Genomic DNA, 19,061 nt, shown 5'->3' on the forward strand with positions numbered 1-19,061 from the left:
GTTTCACCAGTTTTGCAGTAGCAAATATGGAAGGTTTGACAAAGTTCACTGTACTGGAGAAATGATTTTGTAAAAATTCTTTATCCAGCTTTTAACTTCTGTTTAGACAATAGACTTGTTGATCAGAACTGAATGGTGTGAATTTTATTTGCAAATCTGCAGCTCTTTAAACAGTTTTTACATTTGGAAGAAAAAAATCATAATCAAATGTTGTCTTTGATTTTGAACAAACTGGAGACTTAATTCAACCAATATAACTTTTAGCTTCAGAAACTGCTTATTTCTTGCTTTCATAGCACAGTTAAAAGAAAACTTTGTGATATAGCAGCTGTTTTGTGGTTGTAATCATTTCCCCTTTAACTTACAAATTCTCTTCAAGCTTGTGAAATTATAATGCACATAGATCAATACTCTGGAGTTCTTTGGGCTGGATTGATTTCTTTCTCATGAGATTTACATTCCACTTGTTATCAAAAAACACTTTGTCCCTATGAAAATGGTGCCATTGAATGGCATTTCCATATGAAGTGAAGGGGATATCAAATGCTGGGATTAATTTGGGCTCTAAGATGGCCTGTACACTTTCAATTAATCTGCAACGCATTTGTTATGCAGAAGCATGGGAAAATGCTGATCTTTTAAGAATGACATGACCACTGTGTTGCTTTTGGCCTGATTACTGAAGCTACCTGTTGAGTACAATAATTACAGTATGTTTTCTTTGCAGAACTAGTTTCTGCTACTTAAAACCTAATAAGGAAAAGCTGACCCTTGCAGACAATATAGAGCTTTTATATTATCTTCCCATTCTGATGAAAGTGCTGTTTTGTGAAAGATACTGGCAGTTAAGCTTGTAGGATAAAAGTAATGAAAAGAGAAAATAAAAAAAACCTTTATTATTAGAGCTGCAGAGTCAGTTGAGACTTTTACTTTAGCTTTTGACTTCGAGAGATATGCTCTATTTATGAAAAAGTTAAGGGTTCTTATTTAACAATTACTCCAGCTTTTGGTTTGTTGGTGGGGTTTTTTGGTTTTGGGGCTTGTTTGGGGTTTTTTTGGCTGGTTTTTTGCTTGTTTGTTTTTTAATTTAAATGTGGTGTTGGTTACTAATATGAAGACTGCTTATTGTTCCTTCAAATTAAAAAAAGTACATTAGGAAGCAGGTTAGTAAAAAGCCATTTAATAGATGTACCTTGAAGTTCTTTTATAAATTACTATATTTTTCATATATGCAATCTGTTGTATTGATATAGACAACACAACTTACACCTGACTTAAGGTAAAAGCTTTCTTTGCATATGTTGAATTTTCTGGTCAAGGGCATTTGAAATACAAACTTAAATCAGTAAACAAGGATGTGATTTATATATTTTTCTTTTTAATTGCTGGATCCTTAGTGTAAGATGTGGTTTTACAAAAGAGTTCGGTAAAATCTGAAGTGTGTCTTGACTGTGTGACAACTTACATTATGGTTTTAGGCCATTTGAAGCTCAGAGAATGCTACTCTGATTTATCGTATAAATTATGATTTATCGTATAAATTTACTGGGTACAAAAGCCCATTAAAGGGTCTATACCCTTGCACAAAAATATTTTCTGTATTGGGGAATGTTAATTCAAGAACAGATTAGGTATTTATTGGAAGTCGATAATCTTGAGTTTCAAAAATATTGGGTAGACTTCATTGTTGTTAAAATCTGAATTAAAGTAAATGGATTAGGATTTCTGAGGTGTGCATGTCCACCTCTGATTCTTCCTGTAAAATAGCAGTAATTACTGCTAAGACTTCAAGTGGCAGAATCTAACTGATTTTTACTTTTAAGGTAGTAAAGCTCATCTGAACCATGAAAATACTGATTTGGGCATAACCTGTAATATTTTCATCATCTGCAGTTGTCTCGCATCTGAGAACTTGAGTGTTGTTAGCTCTGTGTCAGTCAAATCCCTTTTATCAAAGGTATCTCAGTTGTTTCCCAGTCAGGCATCACTCTTGTGTCTGTACTTTTTGGCATTTGCTAAACTAGTGGTCATTATGGCATCTCTTGATCTGTAGTAAAAAAGGTAGTTTCAAGAAGGGGAGATTCCATGTCAAGGACGACAGTATAATTTTGTCACTTTAGTTGAATGTTTAATTTTAGCAATATCTGAGGAAATGATTCTACAAAAGGCACTGTGCCTGATCAAATGTAAAGTCTGTTTACAGTTTAAATTCAAAAACTGATTTAAACAATTCATCATTTCAAAGGCTGTCAGGGAATTTCTGTCTATGGGACTGTAGATAGAAGCTGTCTTGCTTATTCATTTTCCTCAGGAAAAAACTATTTTCCTTGTTACATTTTTTTAATATACATCTAATCTATCTCTTTCGTGTCTCCACACCCTTGCCCTGGAAACTAAAAAGTTTAAAGCTTTAATGCCATGAGCAGTTTTATCAAGTGTAAATCCAAGTTGGCACTGAGTGGCATCGTTCCACCTTCTGCTGCGAGTACATAACCTGCACTGTTTCAACTACTATTACAGTTTTTAAAGATCAGCGATGGATCTAAGTGAAAATAGTCCCCTTTTATTCTGCATTAGTTTACAGCTGGATCAATTTGCTGGCCTGGTTTCCCATGCATTTGTGTGAGTATTTGTGCCAGCATAAGGGAAGGAGCAAGAATCCACACCTTTGTTATGGGGGAAGGCCATTTTGGCAGCAGAAGTGTAGGTTCACAGCCAGTAAACTGTTTGTGGAACCATGACATAGAAAGACTGCAGTTCATTTTGCTTTAAAGATAAACTTAAGTAATGGTCAAGATAACTTGATTTTTCTGATTTGTGTGTTACTAAATAACTGAATTTTGAATGTTGAGCAAACACTGTTAGAATTTTTGTGATTAAGTAATTCTTTGTCGCTGTTGTAAAGTGATTTGGGAAAAGTTGATGAATGGGCTCCTATTTGTAACAAAATTAAATGCGTGTTTATGTAGGATGAAACCAAATTGATGTCTATCCCATAGTGAAAGTTTCAGGGAGGAAATCTTATGAATCCAGCATTTAAAATTGAAGTTTTTTAAATGTCAGCTTGTGAGTATTGATGAAGTGGCATTTCCGTAACAAAATGATTGTTGCTTTGAATGCTTTTATTATTGCATAACTTCTGATTCTCTTTAGAAAGAACCTACAACTTTTGAATTCCATTCTTTGGCAAAATTAGTTTGTAATAAGCATGGGATAACGTAGACTACAGACAAGAACATTTGAATTGGGATTGTGGCAATGTCAGCTAACTATCAGTCTGCCTTCCCTGTGATAGTTGTGTGTGCCATGATTCTATAATTGTGAATAAACAGACTAGGAAAGGACCTTAAGAGGTTATCCAGTTGATTCCTTGCCTGCACAGGATAAATTATACCTATCACTTAACATCTGATCTTACCAGATCTGTTCTCAGTAGTAGCAATTCCAGCCTCTCTGAGTGTTTCCTCCACCCTTGTCATTAAGGGTTTACTCAGTATGTGTCCATGTTATGACTACCCTGCTTATTGATTTGCCACAGTTGAAGTCTGTCATTACTTAATAATGGCAGAACCTAGAGAATAATTGTCCCTCTTCTCTTTGCAGCTGGTTCTTACGTACTTGAAACTATGTTAGGTCCACACTCAGCCTTCTGTGAACAGCTCTGTTTCTTTTGGTGTATCTAGTAGTCAGCCTGGCCTGCTTTCTAGACCTGTAATTGTTTTCTTGCTCTGCTGTGTGGTCTCTGTTTTACCAATAGGCCTGTTTGTTGAAATCTGGTATTCAGGATGGTATTGTAAGCTAGCTGAGATCATGCTAGCAGTGGATTGAGAGAAAGGAATATGTTCATGACTTGCTAAAAGTATGTCTGTCCATGCTGAACAGATACATGCCCTTTTTTGCACATGTATTTCATTCTCATGCAATAACTGAGTCCTTCTCTTTTGAGCTGCTACCTACTATTTCCCAGTTCTGTATATCTGTAGTTGATTATTTCCTTGTAAATGAACTATGTTGTGCTTGTCCTTGTTTAACTGTGTTCTATCACTTCCAGATAGTTTTTGTCATCTGTCAAGACAGCACTGAATTCTGATCTCCTCTTTGCATATGTACCCCTGTCTGTTCTAGTTTTCTTGTTGTCTGAAAAATGAAATATTCAGTAGTAAATTACCCAGTAAGTTCTGAATAAAGCTTTGCGTACCTTCACTGAAATTACTTTGGTTTTATAAAAGCTGCTCTGCAGTTATGATTTTTCCAGCTCTATCAGTTCCAAGAATATGTTACTTAACTTTATGATAAATGTCTTGAGAGTTAAATTTTATTAGGAACATAGATTCATAGAATGATTTTTGTTGAAAAGGACCTTTAAAGATCATCTAGTCCAACCTCCCCAGCCATGAGCAGGGACAATTTTCACTAGGTCAGGGTGCTCAAAGCCACCAGGAGTCAAGAGATGACATGAACCAGATGCACTACTGCTTCTCAGAGTGAAAGTAGTTCCATTTGAGATGTCAGTGTTGGTTATGGCTTCTGTTTTCTTTCAGGTGTGTAGAAATACATGTAAATAGGTTGACTATACAGAATTAATCTAGGAAACAGTGCTGAGGTGATTGGATTGCAATTTTTCCCACTTGTTCTCAGCAACATTATTTCTGTTGGCTTGAATACAATTTATAGAAGTTTCCTAATGGTTGCCTTCTTTTTCCTGCATCAAAAATATTGCCAGTATATTCAAAAACCTCACTAGAAATTGTTACTTCAACTTCATTGACTGATGTAGCTGAAATCTGCTGTGACCAGTTTAGTCTGTTCTACAGCTGCAGTAGGTGCTCATGGAAGGCCTGTCTGCTCAGTCTTCCTGATTCCCTTGCCTAAAACAGACTCCCAACATGACTGAGGTGCCTCCCCACTGTGTTAACAAGTGCAGATAAATTCTCCTTTAACATATGGCATGGTAAACCAAGTACATAGAGTGTACAGCAAACCCACTTTTCTCTGCAAATGGTCTGTGAGTAGTCTTTCTGCCCCTATGGATAGTCCTAGCAAGTCTTAAGCTGATAATATTACATGAGTTGAGTCACATCCATATTTGTTCCTTGGTTTATGGCTGTTAGTAAATAGTCTGCTGAGCCTCAGAGGCGTCATTCCATTTGCCAGCCTTTTGTTCTTGCTGGCTGTGATCTCATCCCATCATTCCCGTATCCTTGTCCAAACTGCTGTTGTTTAAAGGTTGCTCTGAGCTCTTCTCTAATTCATTGATTCATCTAATTCAGTAGATTTGTAAACTGGTTAGGCAAGGATGCTCTTCCTTTCTTTTGCGAACTGAAGTTCACCATTTGCACGTCATTGTGCAATATGTATTTACATAGTGGGTTTGGGTTTTGGGGTTTTTTTTGTTTGTTTTTGGGAGTTTTTTTGGTTGGATATTTGACTGTGGCATTAGCAGTGGTATGGAGAAAACGAAGATTTAGAAATTATTATTACAAGATTTTACAAATTATTTACGAATTACAAATTATGTGGTAATTGTATACAAAACTGTTGCAATTTTTTGAACTTTATCTAATGGAAGCCTTGTTTCCTCTTTAGTCATAAGCATAATCTGAGTATCAGTAATACAAGATAAAGAGTTTAGCCAAAGGACTGTAAGGTATGATGGATGAGTCATTTAATGGTTGGGGAATTTAGTGACTGCTAATGCAGTCTTATTAACCGGAATTTTTTGATACTGTGTCTGGGCAAGGTGTAGTGAAATTTGTGATTATTGTATTAGGATTTTCTATAAGGAATGTACAAATGTTCATATATGCATGTGTCTGAATGAGTACTGTGTAATTGCCCTAAGTATTAGAACATCATGCTTGCTTATTTAGATGTGGCAAATATTTTAAGCCTGTTTTTAATAGGTATTTGCCTTTAGGGGTTCCAGGTTTCAAAATGGTACTTGTATTATATATTATAGTAAATTTTTAGTTTTAAAATATACAATTGTCTTTCTTTTCAGTTGTTCTGACTGGCTCATAAGCTTTTGCCGAAGAAAGAAAGAGCTGAAGGCTCGCACAGTGTGGCTTGGGTGTCCTGAAAAGTGTGAAGAAAAATACCCCAAAAATGCCATAAAAAATCAAAAGTACAACATCTTTACCTTTATACCTGGGGTAAGGCTATTAAACATTTTTTGGCGATGGGCTGACTGTATGTTCTGTAGTGTTTTTTGACTATTCTGCAAAAAACATAATTTTATTTGCCCAAGTTGTTCTTTTTCTTTTTTTATTTATACTATATTTATATTATATATTTATATTTATCTCAATGTCTTTAATTAAAGTTGACAATTGAGAGCAAGGTTGCTTTTTCATTAAATTTTTCTGTTTTCAAAGGGATATTTACTAAATTGCAAGTGTGTATGATTGAGTGGTTGGAATTCAGTGAAGCTTTAGAAATTTGAGGCGGGTTTCCTTGCACTTTTCTATTCATCATTAGATTTGTAATCCTTTTTTAAAGAAGAAGCACTTCTACATGCAAAGCACTGACTTAAATTGAGAGGAGTCGAAAATTGCAGTTTAGTCCCATGGATATTTTCTCATACTCCTTGCCATTGAAAGCATAATAAATAATGTATTCTGAAATGGGCAATTCCTTAAAGGACAAAAACAACTAGCCTCTTCAATTTATAAGACAAGTAGGCCTAGTTTGGTGCTTTTCAGAGTTGAATTTGTTATTGCAGTTTTAAAAACAGCGAGGTCCTTTCATTTTGAATGCAATTCTCCAGGAAATACTTTTGTTGAGGAGTGGAAAGTTGACATTTTTTTCACTTTTTCCTAAGAAGCCATATTACTCCTTAATTTCAACTTTTTGCCTGTAATATTCACAGTGTATATGAAGACAAAAGAGACATTACAGTTTGTCCAGTTCATACTTTTAAAAAAACTTATAATGAAATTATAATGAAATATAGTAACATTATATTGAAATATAGTAACAGCAAAGGCATCTTTTGGAACTTCAGTAGTTAAAACCTAAAAATGTATGCTGCTGTGATAATTTAAATTTTAATATTACTCTTTTACTCATACTTATTAATAAAACCCAAGAGTCCTGTGTCTTGTTCTAGAAGCTGAATGTTTTGTACATTTAAATACAGACATGCTTTGTCTTAAATTTTTTATTTAAGTGATCATACTGGTTTATAAGAGTATTGATTCTATTCTTCTGGCCTCTTTGGTCCAAAGACTGACAGGTGTTTTCTAACACATTTCTTTATTAGAAAAAAAAAAAATTAATGGCCTTGTAATTAAGACTGATCTCCTGTCAGAGAAATAAAATGTGACTTATCACATGTGGATAAAATATTCTCATCATTATTGGACAAAGCAAATGTTTTCTTCTGAAGTTTAAATTATTAAATACACTGAAATTGGTTAAACCACGTATGCTTTCCTAAAGGTCACAACATTCATTAAGCATATAGTAAGCCATTGATTATTGTGACTAGAAATCTGCAGTGTAGATTACAAATCCTAAACTAGATTCATGTTTCCTATAGGGATCAGCCATGGTTTGAAATTCCCTGTTGAGAGAGCATGTTTGTTCTTTTTTTATCTTTTAAAAATCTTGCTTTTACAGTATAGGCAGAATCAGTGTTTTATTTTGGTGGTAGTATTTAAAAACTCAGTACTAACTTCAAAATTAAGTGACATCCTAAATATAAAGCCCAATAGTTGGTGAAAATTAAGTGTTTTCTAATTTTAGTTTTAGATATAAGTTAAGACTTTTCATTGATTAGAATACTGTGTATTCTAGCTATCTCTTTTCATGTTTTCCTACTAAAAGTAGTTTGTAGGAAACATCATGTTTTTGGTTCCAAACCTGTAAATATAACTAAGTCTAAATATTGACTCCAGTGATCTACTCTGGTTTACCTTTTCATAATGTGAAGTTTTCTCTTATATCTTTTTTTAACATTGCATCTGGCAATAGGTAATATTCAATGATTTCATATCCAAATACAAACTTAAAATAATGTTTAGATTAACAGAATTTCACTTACTGGCTAAAAGAGCTGTAATATTTCCAAATTGTCATTTAATTTCTAGATATTTATACAAAATACTTTCTGCTGCTGCCTTTACACCAGTCAGTTAAGGTTCTGTTTATGATTTCATGTGTATCTTGATACACCTGCTTAGGAATTTTGTTAGAATTTCCATTAAAATTATCTTCTGTGAAGGGAAGGTTTTGAAGATACCTCTCCTGAACTTCAAAGCAGTAGTTTTATTAGTTTTATGTAGGTGGAGACTTCTCAATTTGCTTAACTAGACTGAAGTGCTTAGCTTTGTATTGAATGAACTCAGTCAGTGGTCTGCCAGGATTCAGAAGATTTGTAGGAAGGTGTTTTTTAACTCCCACCTTCTGCGAGATGGGTGCTCTTCCTGATCTGCACCTCCCAAAGTACTCTGTGGACTTATTTTTTGGCCTGGTGTATCAAGTGTTTGTAAACAGTTAAACATACTACTAGAAATGAGTGTATGAGCTTCATGAGTATTAGCATAAGGTACAGGTTCAGTCTGAATTAGTTTCATTTTGGAAGAATGCTTTGACCCTTCCTGCAACTTCAAATGTGACTTTTTTAGCTTTACAGTTTTGTTGGTAAATTGTGAAATAGGATTCCACACTCTTGAAAAAATCTTAGAGGCTGTTTAGGTAGTCTTTAGGTGAACAGTAATATAGCACTCTTGCAAGAAACTGGTGATTTTGAGGTGGTACTACTACTCTGTTATGCCTGCCTGAAAGACACTTCAAAATGGAGTTTCCTGAATATTGTTTCCTAGTGCATAGGTTTTTCCATAATTGAGTAATAATGTTGGACTTGTAAGAACAATAAATACCAGTAAAATAACTTCCATTTTTGTGCAGAAGTCATTGTAATATTAACTGAATTGTGAGATTAAAAGCTAGAGAGAGTCTTTAAATGTGGCTTTTTGATCTATTTTGAATGTCTTTGAAATAATTGATTATCTGTTTTCTCTAGTCTCAATGTTCCAAGTTCAGTAGCCACTTCTCTTAATCTTGCTGGAGGTGCCATGTTACCCTGGCTTACTAAAGAAATACGTGAAGTCTTTGAAGATACAAAATTCTATAAAATGAATAATGTTCTTAGCACTGTAATTACAAGTAAAGCAGTCTTGAGAACATGTACTTGCTGAAGTGGCGCTTTTAATTACCAAAGGACTCCCTGCATCTGTCGTTCCTTTGGAATATGGGACAATGTATTCTGTGGTGACTTTATTGTGGCTTCACTTAAAACTTGGACAATTACCTTTGAGTTTAGACCAAACCTTCAGTTTATTTAGAAATATCCTTATGTACCTATATTTTTTGCAAAATAATCTTTTGAGAAATTTAATGCTGAGCATTTGAGCATTTCTAAATTACTTCAAAAGCCCATGTTATTCTGTTACAAACTTTTTGTAGTTTACACTTTCTGAAAACTTAAACTGTTGTTTTTGTAAAAAGCTTGTCTTCCTATAGAAACTGAGATTTCCACAGAATAGCCATGTGGAAAGAGAGCAGTGCTGCTTACCTTTACTCACTGGGTGGTTTCTATAGGGTTTATTTTATTTTCCTAAACAACATTTATTCTTGAACATTAAATAGTTTCACTATTTTTAAGAATAGCTGGGAAATGGTAATATAGGAGTGCCTCTGACTTGATGGCAGCTTTTGTCCCTTTGAGAACCAAAGGACTTCAGAAAGAAGGCACATGAGTTTTAGAGCTTCCACTCCTGCAAGAGGAGAAACTTCAGTGGCTGTGTTGAGGAGAGAGCGTGCTGAGGGAATGCTGCCAATAAAAGTGATGAGGAGTTCATGTACATTGTTTTCTGTATGTGCTGCAGACAGGGATGAAGCTTTAGGGTATTCTCACAGTGATGCAAAGCAGCATGGTACAGCCTACTCAGTTTTGTTACTCTATAGAAGGTTCAAATGCCAAAGACTAGGATAATATTTTTGTAAATGGTTTCTGATTTTTTGATGCCAATAATTTTTTTTTTTTAGATATTACTTTTATTTAAGGCCAGGATATAGTAGTGTGTGATGATATATAACATATTGTGCTATATAGGCACTATAATATTGGCATCTATAATAGCATGACATATAATGGTTTTATGTCTACTATCATGAAAAAATGTATTTTATGTATATTGTGAGTACAAATTTTAGAGCATTTATCTATTTTTCTTTTTCATTTTAGGTTTTATATGAACAGTTCAAGTTTTTCTTGAATCTCTACTTCCTCGTCGTGTCCTGCTCACAGTTTGTACCAGCACTGAAAATAGGCTACCTGTACACGTACTGGGCTCCTCTGGTAAACAGAAAAATACTATTAACTAGAAGTTTTGGGGTTTTTTTGATTTCAGATGAAAGGTTCATGTCTATGTACATTTCATAAATTTGCAACTGGAAAACTGCATTGATCAAAGAACATAACAGAAGTAAAGTGCTTATTTGAAATGGTGGTATTTTACATCAGATACTCCAGAAGCTGTTGTTTGATAGGCTTCCCTTCCCCTTGCCTACCACTCTCCTGCCCCACAGGCTGGAAGTCATTTTTTAACCATCTAGTGTGAGCAAGTAGTGCTCCGTTCTGGCTGCTGGTCACTTGGGAGTTTTTAAAAACAAAACAAAAAAACAAACAAACAAAACCCCAACAAAACCAAACAAATAAACCCAACCCCCACAAACAAACAAACAAAAACAACACAACCCCCCCAAAAAACCCCAAAACAAAACAACAACAACAACAACAACAAAAAAACCCAAACAAACAAAAAAACAAACCAAAAAAAAAGAGAAAAAAGCTCCAGCTACTAGAGAAACTTAATGGATAACATAGGTAATTTTTGTGTTAATTTCTTTCAGTTTATTGTTATTTGTTCACTCTTTTGTGCTTTCAGACTAGGTCAGAATTGTGAGCATAAATTTTTTACATTCCTTCTGTACCAATTTTGATCACAACCTTTTCTTACAAAAATTGAGATGAAATATTTTAAACCATGAATAAAACAGGAGGAAATAATGTCTTTAAGTTACTAATTAAACACGCTTTTCCTAAGTGATCACCACCCTACCAGTTACACTGGCTTTCTTTTGATATGTCTTTTTGTTATTGAGCCCTCTGCAGTATTTTCTTGGGAAAATGTTCAAACCACTGACTTCGGACTCAGGTTTCCTAAGGTTTGAAAAAATGTATTCAGAGGAGACCTTTTTGGTAGTCTGCCAGCTGTATGCCCATGATTTGGAATTCTTTTCTCATTGGTAACCAGATCATTACCTTCTCTTTCATCTTCTTGCTGGTCCCTCCATACCAGGTTTAAAGGCAGGAGGAACAAATGCCTTATGTTCTAAACTTATAAAAAAAAAAGGTATTTTTCAGTAGCATTTATTCTCAGTGGTATTCAAGGGAACGGTGACATGCTGACTGCTTGAGTAAAGGTCGTTCTTAACAAGTCAATAGAGTAAATATTCTGGATTGATTTCATTGTTTTAATTGTTGTAACATGTGTCCTTTTAAGTATGGATAAATGGAGAGACTGTCCTGGGTGTTCTTCATACCTCTTTCCAGACAACTTTTTGCTTCTGCTCCAACAGAAAAACACTTTCAAGACAGAAAGCTTGTTCAGCAGTGGGATTTCAAATGGATATTTACAAAGGTCTTTGTCACTGACACAGTAAGAAAAGGCAGAAGTCAGCTTTGTCTGGAAGTTGCTCTCTTCACAGTGAAGTACTGTGTAAAGCTCTGTACATCAGTGGGGTAGTAAGGAAAAAAAATGCTTGTCTTATTCAAGGATATTTTGAATTATGTTTCCCAGTTTTCACATACAGTTTGAAAATACCAATATCTCAATGCTAGTGGTGCCACTTTTTGCTAAACTCACTTGTTTCTACTTTAATAGCATTTCTACTAATGATCAACCTTCAGGTTGAATATAGCTCAGTATCTGTGAAAATATAAAACATTTAAGGCCCATTGGGCTGCTTTTGTTGCTTAACAGATTACTTTGGTTTTCTTTGAAGAGCATGTAACTGCTGATAAATCTTCAGTAATAATCAGAAGAGCAGCTGTGACTTGTATTTTTTCTCAAGATTTTAAAGGAAAATTGTTTGCCCTGATACTTAAAACCAGATGAGTAGAAGTTGACTATTGCTAGTAGAGTTTTGGTTTTTTTGATGATGTATGTGGGTTTTGTGGGTTGTTTCGGTTTTGTTAGGGTTTTCTTGTCTTTGGTTTATTTGTTTTGGGGTTTTTTATTTCAACAGGTTTTACAGCAGACATGATACACTTAGACCAGACTCTGAAGTTCTTAAAACAAGACTATTTTGCTAATTTGTTGTCATTTGCATAGTAGGGAATGCACTTCTCATTTCGACTCCAGCGTACAAGGGTTGTAAAGCATACAAGTATGATTGTAAGCAGTATGCTAAAGATATTTACCTGCTTACAGTTAAAGAAATATGACAGGTTTCTTTTGTAAGATTGGCTTCACAACTTCAGCTCTCCTTTGGAAGAGTATCAAGTTCCTTTGAGCAAATGAGCAAAAAGGGAGGTTTCTTTCTAAAATTGTTCCTCGTAGTCATGGTCAGCTGTACTCAGCTGCTCAGCAAGGTACAGGGACTGCCAGGGGAAATTCTTCCAGTTAGCACCTTGCATTCTGTGTTTTGGTTACTGTCTAGTTAACAAGATATGTGCAAATGGCTAATAATACATTTTTGGGTGCTTCAGGAGTGCCCTTTTTTTATGCTGCTAGAATATCTATACTGACAAAGCACGTGAAAATGCTGCTGCTGGAGAGGGGAAAATCCGACTGCTCATTCATTTATGCCCTAGGGGTGAAGAGGAATGCATTTTGCATGGGCTCTTTTGCGTTCTGTGTAGTTGTAATGCAATTTGTACCTAACAGAAACCTCAACAAACAAGAAGTGTTTGACTATAAGGTCACAACAGAGTAAGCCTTGGAACTTTGGTCTGGAACTGCATAACAGCCCTAAAATCCCCAGGAGGATTTTAGTCAACATTCCTTTAGGAAAGCTCTACGCCTTCACTCCTTTCATATTGCTGGGAGGTTAGGGTAAGGTTGGCATACTGTTGGACTTCTGCAAGAAAAGTCTAATGGCATAAATTTTCTTCTGTTAACTATCAGTGTGTGTCTAAAGCTATATAGATAATCTAGAACCTTATCTGTTGGGGGGTTTATCAATATTTGAATTTTTTTAGCCATCTTACTTAAAATAATGCTAAGATCACTGTACTATTGAAAATTTTAGTTCTCTTTCTCTGATAAAGAAAAACTGAAGTGCTCAGTCTAAGGCAGGAGACACAAACTGAGAAGGTTTAGAGAGGGCAAGAGGAAAGTTATGTGCTTATCCCTGAACTATTCTGTATTCTTTTTAACTTACCATCCTTTGTGGCCAGAGATCATCGTAGTTGAGTGAAGCAGTGGCACTGTCCTGTGAAAGGAGCAGCCAAAGCACTTAGACACTTAGTTTTTCAGAACAACCCCCCTTTTTCTTTGTCAATGTTTGTGATGTATTGCCAAGTAACTTGATTTAAGGTGGCAAAATAAACTAGCCACCCATTTATCTTTTTCTGTCTCTTAGGAAAAAGGCAATTTTTCAACATTAGAATTGGAGGCTTTTTAAATGTTTTTGGTAAGGCCCTAAAATTTGTGGGAGATAGGGAAATATGCTTACTGAACTTATAAAGGCTGCCTTTAACTCATCCAAACCTTTTTCATTTTTTACATTTCAAAATACTATCTTAATTATGTGTATTTGGGAGATGTAGTTACTCTAATTATATTCGTACAATGTGCAAGTATGATATTTTTTTTCCTGGAGTAAACAAAGATATTATTTGAACAAATGGAAGAAAACACATCCAAATTAAAAATGAGTAAATATTCTAAACACACGTTTTTACTCTGCATAGTGTTCATACCTGTCTGTTTCTGTTCTAACACTGAAAATTCTGAATTGCATATTTATATCTTTAACAGGGATTCGTTTTGACGGTCACAGTGGTGCGGGAAGCTGTTGATGAATTTCGACGTTACAAAAGAGACAAAGAAATGAACTCACAGTTATACAGCAAGCTGACAGTACGAGGTTAGCAAACCATTTGTGTAAATCCTTAAAATATCTCATCTTTTTCTTATATGTACGTTTGCAGACTTTCAGTTCAAAGAAATGTCTCAAGCATCAGTATTCAGAATGAAACTGATACTCAGCTAAATAAAGTGTGTGATTTCCCTTAGATGAATATGGTTGTTAAGCTTGATCTTTTTAAGAAGTTCTATAAATATTTTGTTGTTTGTAAAAGAAAGGTGTATGTATATAATTGTATATATTTTTGAAGAATTCTGCTGTTTAGCACCCTTACTTCAAAGTGCAGTTCTCTTCTGAAATTTATATTGAACAGTAACTCAACAACATTGTCAACTATATATCAGGTTTATTTAGTAAATAAGGGATCAGTAAATAATTAAGCTAATTAAAATTCACTAGAACCTTTCAAATTTGGTGGATAAATTCATGTTTGAGAAGAGGAAGATGTATTGTGAATCATCTTCAGTATCAAAAATATTGATTCAATTTTTGCATATAATTTGAAATCTACTTGATCGTGCAGAATCAAGAACAGACAGTTTTCTTTGTAGAAATTAATAAAAAGAGAAATCAGTTATGACTCTTTTTTTTTAAGGAACTTTGAATCCCATGTTGACAATGATTTGTGATCCTTGAACTAGCAGTGTTTTAAGTTGTGTCCAGTTTTAAGAGTGAAAACGTTATTGCTGTCACCACTTAAAATTCAGTTGTACTGCACATTGCCACAAACCTATATGTAAAATCATGAATAGGTGACTGCACCTTTTTCTTAAAATAGGATTCTTTCATAATAAGGCATTCTGAAACTGAAAGATATCATTTTGAGACAAAAACTGGGATTTCTTACTGTGATAAAATTAGACTAAAATGTTGTAGAGGATTTAGGTATTTATGTGCAAATTAAGGAAGTCAAATACTATGCTTCCATAAACTATATTTATAAATGACTTTCAATATAATTACCTAACTTTTAATATTAGTAATATTCTTCATGTGGAAAATTTGGTTAGGCTTACTATACTAACCTACAGATTAGTGGTTTGGAGAAAGTAAGACTTTGTTACTTGTGAATGAACAAACTTGATAATGATTTAATTAAAAGCCTGAAAATTGATGCCACTCTGAAGAGTCACTTTTCAGAGTGGAACTGCACTTTATACTCACATCTTTTTTTTTTTTCCTAGTGATTTTATGGCTTGTGTAGGTTTTACAGTCTTTGATTTGAACCTGTTCTTTTTTTCCATTTCAAAGAGAGAAACTGGCATAGAGAGGTTAAGCAGGTTGCCCTTGTTCAAATTGGACAGTATGAAAACTTTAAATTAACAAGATTAAGTGTTACCCTTAATTTAATCACCTCCGGTTAGTTGTTTTGCAAAATTGTGTTTACTAAAGGGAAATAAACATATTTGTCGCAATAGAAGTTAGTGGGATCTGAATTGTGATTAGGTACTTGAGTAAATGTGGTGTGGATAGGCTGATTTGTAGGCTAATATGATCTTATGCAGAGTTGCAGTAGATGAAAATTGGGAAGTCTGTCACTACCTAACAGGGTTAACTTTAACTTTTGTCTTGGAGTCTTTCTTGGCTGTGGGAAACGCTGAACAGGTAAAACATGTGAATGCTGACTTACCACTTGCATGTTGCTAGTGTAAGAAGTACCAGCTTTTGAAGATGAGGGGGTTCACATTAGTGACTCTTGAAGACATAGCATTTCTTTTTAGTAATTGGAGAACTTGAATATATGTTTGTTCTAATCAGTAAGTCTTAACTTTTTTTTTATAATAATGAACTGTTCTGATTAGGAAATCAAGGGGGAATGGGACATCTCTATTAAATGTTACTTATTTGTACTCGAACAACAGTTGGCCAGATTAATATCCATAGACTAATTCTGATCCATGAGATATCCAGTATTATGCAGTTCTCTATTTTTCATGTAACATGGAAAAGCTCAGTCACCCCTTGGTGAATTTGCTATGTATAACTTTACATTTGTCAAGTAGGTGGACTGCTATACGTGAAGTTTGAATAGTTTCTGCTTTTTCAAGCCTTTATGGCAAGTGATGAAACATGCAAATCAGTAAATGCACTGAATTTTTTTAGTGAGCAAATCAATGAAGTGTACCCCTGTCCATCTCTGTCATGTGATTCTTTTCCCTTGTATACTTGCTTGTGGTACCAAATATCTTAAGGTGTTCAGTGTATATGATGCATTCTGCTGTTTTAATCTTACTGAGATGTTTGCTGCAAAATCTACTTTCCTTTTCTACATATCAAAGTCTACAGATTGTTAATAGGTAGTTTCCAGTGAGCATGCAAGTTTAACTTGGAGGGAAGAAGAATATTTGCCTATAGAATTGAAATTACCTGACTGTTGAAGATTCTGTGAATTTAATTGCCTTTTTCTGCTTCAGAGTGGTTCACCTCTGTATCCTTTTGTAGAGCAGAAACTGCAATGGAAAAAAATTTTAGACCTATGCATGCAGGTTTGGGAGGACTTCTGTTTTGCTTTCTTAAGGAACCATTATACATTTGGGACAGTTTCTTGTCTCCTATACTTAGGTATGACCAGCTAAGTGCCTCTGAAAAGACTCTGCTACTCTGCAGAGGAATCACCTCAAGTTTATGAATAGGCTGTTATCTCTTTCATTAACCTGTGAAGAGCCAATTGGCTAATAAAATTGTAAAGCAGTTTTTTTTCCCTTCCCATTCTTGAAGTTGGCAGTTCTGCCCTGAGCCTTTCATAGTTAGGTTTCTCTGTGCAGTGTTACTGAAGTTTCTAAGAAATAAAAAAGATCAAGAAGAAAACAACTAACTATAATAGTCTTAACAACAAGTGGCTGAAGAGGCAGAAGTGGCCTGCATCTGTCACTTTATCTCAAGATTTTTAACATGCTGCAGAGCTCTCACTTTGCAACTTGCAAAGCAAAAGAAAAATTGAATGACAGGAGAGATGAGTTTAATGAAATAATTCCATCCAGGCTTCAAATGTGAAAGACTTATGTCTTTGCAGTATTCTTAAAGGATGTTAAGGCATGAAGTTGAAAGCATATATTTAAAACTGTGAAATTGAGAAAATATCAATAACTGCTATGCAAGAGAAAGATATATGAAAGCTACTATGTTTCCTTTTAAATTGGAGAATTGAGAAGACTGTTTTGGGGAGCTACAGTGATTTGAATATTTTTTAAAATTATTATTATTATTTTAAATTTTTTTTAGAACTTCAGCTCTCCAAGAACAGGTTATCCTTCTGCTTTTTGAAAAGCCAATTCATTTAAAAAAACCTCATTATATCTGAATCTAAAGGTACAACATTATTGCTTGCCATATTTCAGACTCCTGATGACTTAATTCCTGGTATTCAGACCATTTGGAACAGATATGTTTTTAAAGAATTGTATCAACTTGATGTCACTGATTAGAGGAACAGTAGCAACAACAGAAACAGAACTTAAATTTTAATGTAAGAAAGAATTTGAAATGGAGGCCAAAAGAGAGGAAAAGTCAAGGGGGCTGTTCTTCCACATTTTTGCAGCATTGAGGAGATTGGATAAGAAGGAATGAAGGTTGTCCATTTCACCTTCACAAAAGGAGACAGGTCACAGGATCTCTCTAGAGTTTTTACATTGGTAATTAAAGACTAATCTGAATTCTATATAAGATAGAGTTTGAAAGAAGGACCTAAGGACAGCACTTGCTCTGAAAGCTCAGCATCCTCACTCTGGACTTGCTGTAGCTTTAAGCTTCCCCTCACTGCCTGCCTGCTCGCTCCTCCTCCAGCTCCCCGTTATATTATGTGTACTGTAATTATGCTGACAATTTAGGCTAATAGATACCAGGCAAAACTTTCATATGTTTCTTTACTTTACTAGTGTCTTTCAAGAGTTTTGTATTTTAGGGTTAGGCACAAGCTGTATTACCAACTCCACCAGCAGTACTTCAGACAGTATTTAAAGTATCATGGGTAAGATGTAATAGCAACTTAAAAATAACTTGAAAATCCTGTTTTCAGAAGTGGCTGTTCTTTCATGAGTGGCACTCGTGTAGTGGAGATACTTTATTAATAACAAGAAGTAAAGTTTATAGCCACATTTTGTTTACTTCATTTCTTAATTTTTTGTGTGAGGTACTTGTTAGCACATATGAGGTATTTATTAGTTTCTCAGAGCATTGCAGTTCATTGAAACGGCTTTATCTTGAGAACGTAATGAATTACTACAGACACATTTCAGTGTTCCAGTTCTGCATAATTCTATATGTTGCTGTAGGCAAAAGCCTTGCGCCTCAGTGGACTATAAAGTCTGGATGCGCAGCCACTTCTGACAGCTTTGGACTTTTTATTGGTAATTGCACAGATGGTGAAGTGTGTTTTGCTACAGAGATGTTTTTGGAGAAAAAATAGTTTGCAAAAATAATTTATGCAGTGAATAACATTCAGTGTCTTATTTCTCCAAATGCAGCTTCACTAAGATGTAGTATTGCATTATTTTAATGTTCTCTGAAATGGTATGTCATGAGTCTTATTTTTGCTAGTCTAAAAGAAAGTGTTATGTGTTATCAGAATTTTAAGCCACTTTTTTAATTACTACCACATTCTGCCATTTAGTTGTTAATGGAATATGTCCTGCCATTCAAACTCATTGTAGAATTGTCTTGTATGTCACAGGCCACTTCCTTGTGTGTGAGGATGCACAGGATGCTCTTAACAAAACATGTTAGTGTCCAATAAAGACAGCATTCTGTGCTGTTTTACTAAGCCACCTGGAAAACAGTCTAATAAGGAAACATTTCAATTCATAATGTGAAATTCCTGGAATTGCTAGACTAAGTACAAACAAAGGTGCAGTGTGGGTTCCTGTTGGTGTACTTGACACCCTGAGTCTTTGCTTCATGTCTGC

The 19,061-nt window shown here is 34.7% G+C and overlaps 1 protein-coding gene across 3 annotated transcripts in view; it reads left to right on the plus strand.

Moving 5' to 3' along the window:
* The window catches only part of ATP9B (ATPase phospholipid transporting 9B (putative)), a 156,559-nt gene that overhangs the window by 18,952 nt on the left and 118,546 nt on the right, over positions 1–19,061 (plus strand). For all 3 annotated transcript variants that reach the window (XM_064666174.1, XM_064666193.1, XM_064666184.1), the window contains exons 3-5: positions 6,002–6,152; positions 10,250–10,363; positions 14,052–14,160. In XM_064666174.1, coding sequence (XP_064522244.1) covers positions 6,002–6,152; positions 10,250–10,363; positions 14,052–14,160 — 374 coding nt within the window. The remainder of the gene's footprint in view (positions 1–6,001; positions 6,153–10,249; positions 10,364–14,051; positions 14,161–19,061) is intronic.

This window comes from Pseudopipra pipra, chromosome 1, assembly GCF_036250125.1.
Source record: "Pseudopipra pipra isolate bDixPip1 chromosome 1, bDixPip1.hap1, whole genome shotgun sequence".
Classification (NCBI taxonomy): Eukaryota; Metazoa; Chordata; class Aves; order Passeriformes; family Pipridae; genus Pseudopipra; species Pseudopipra pipra.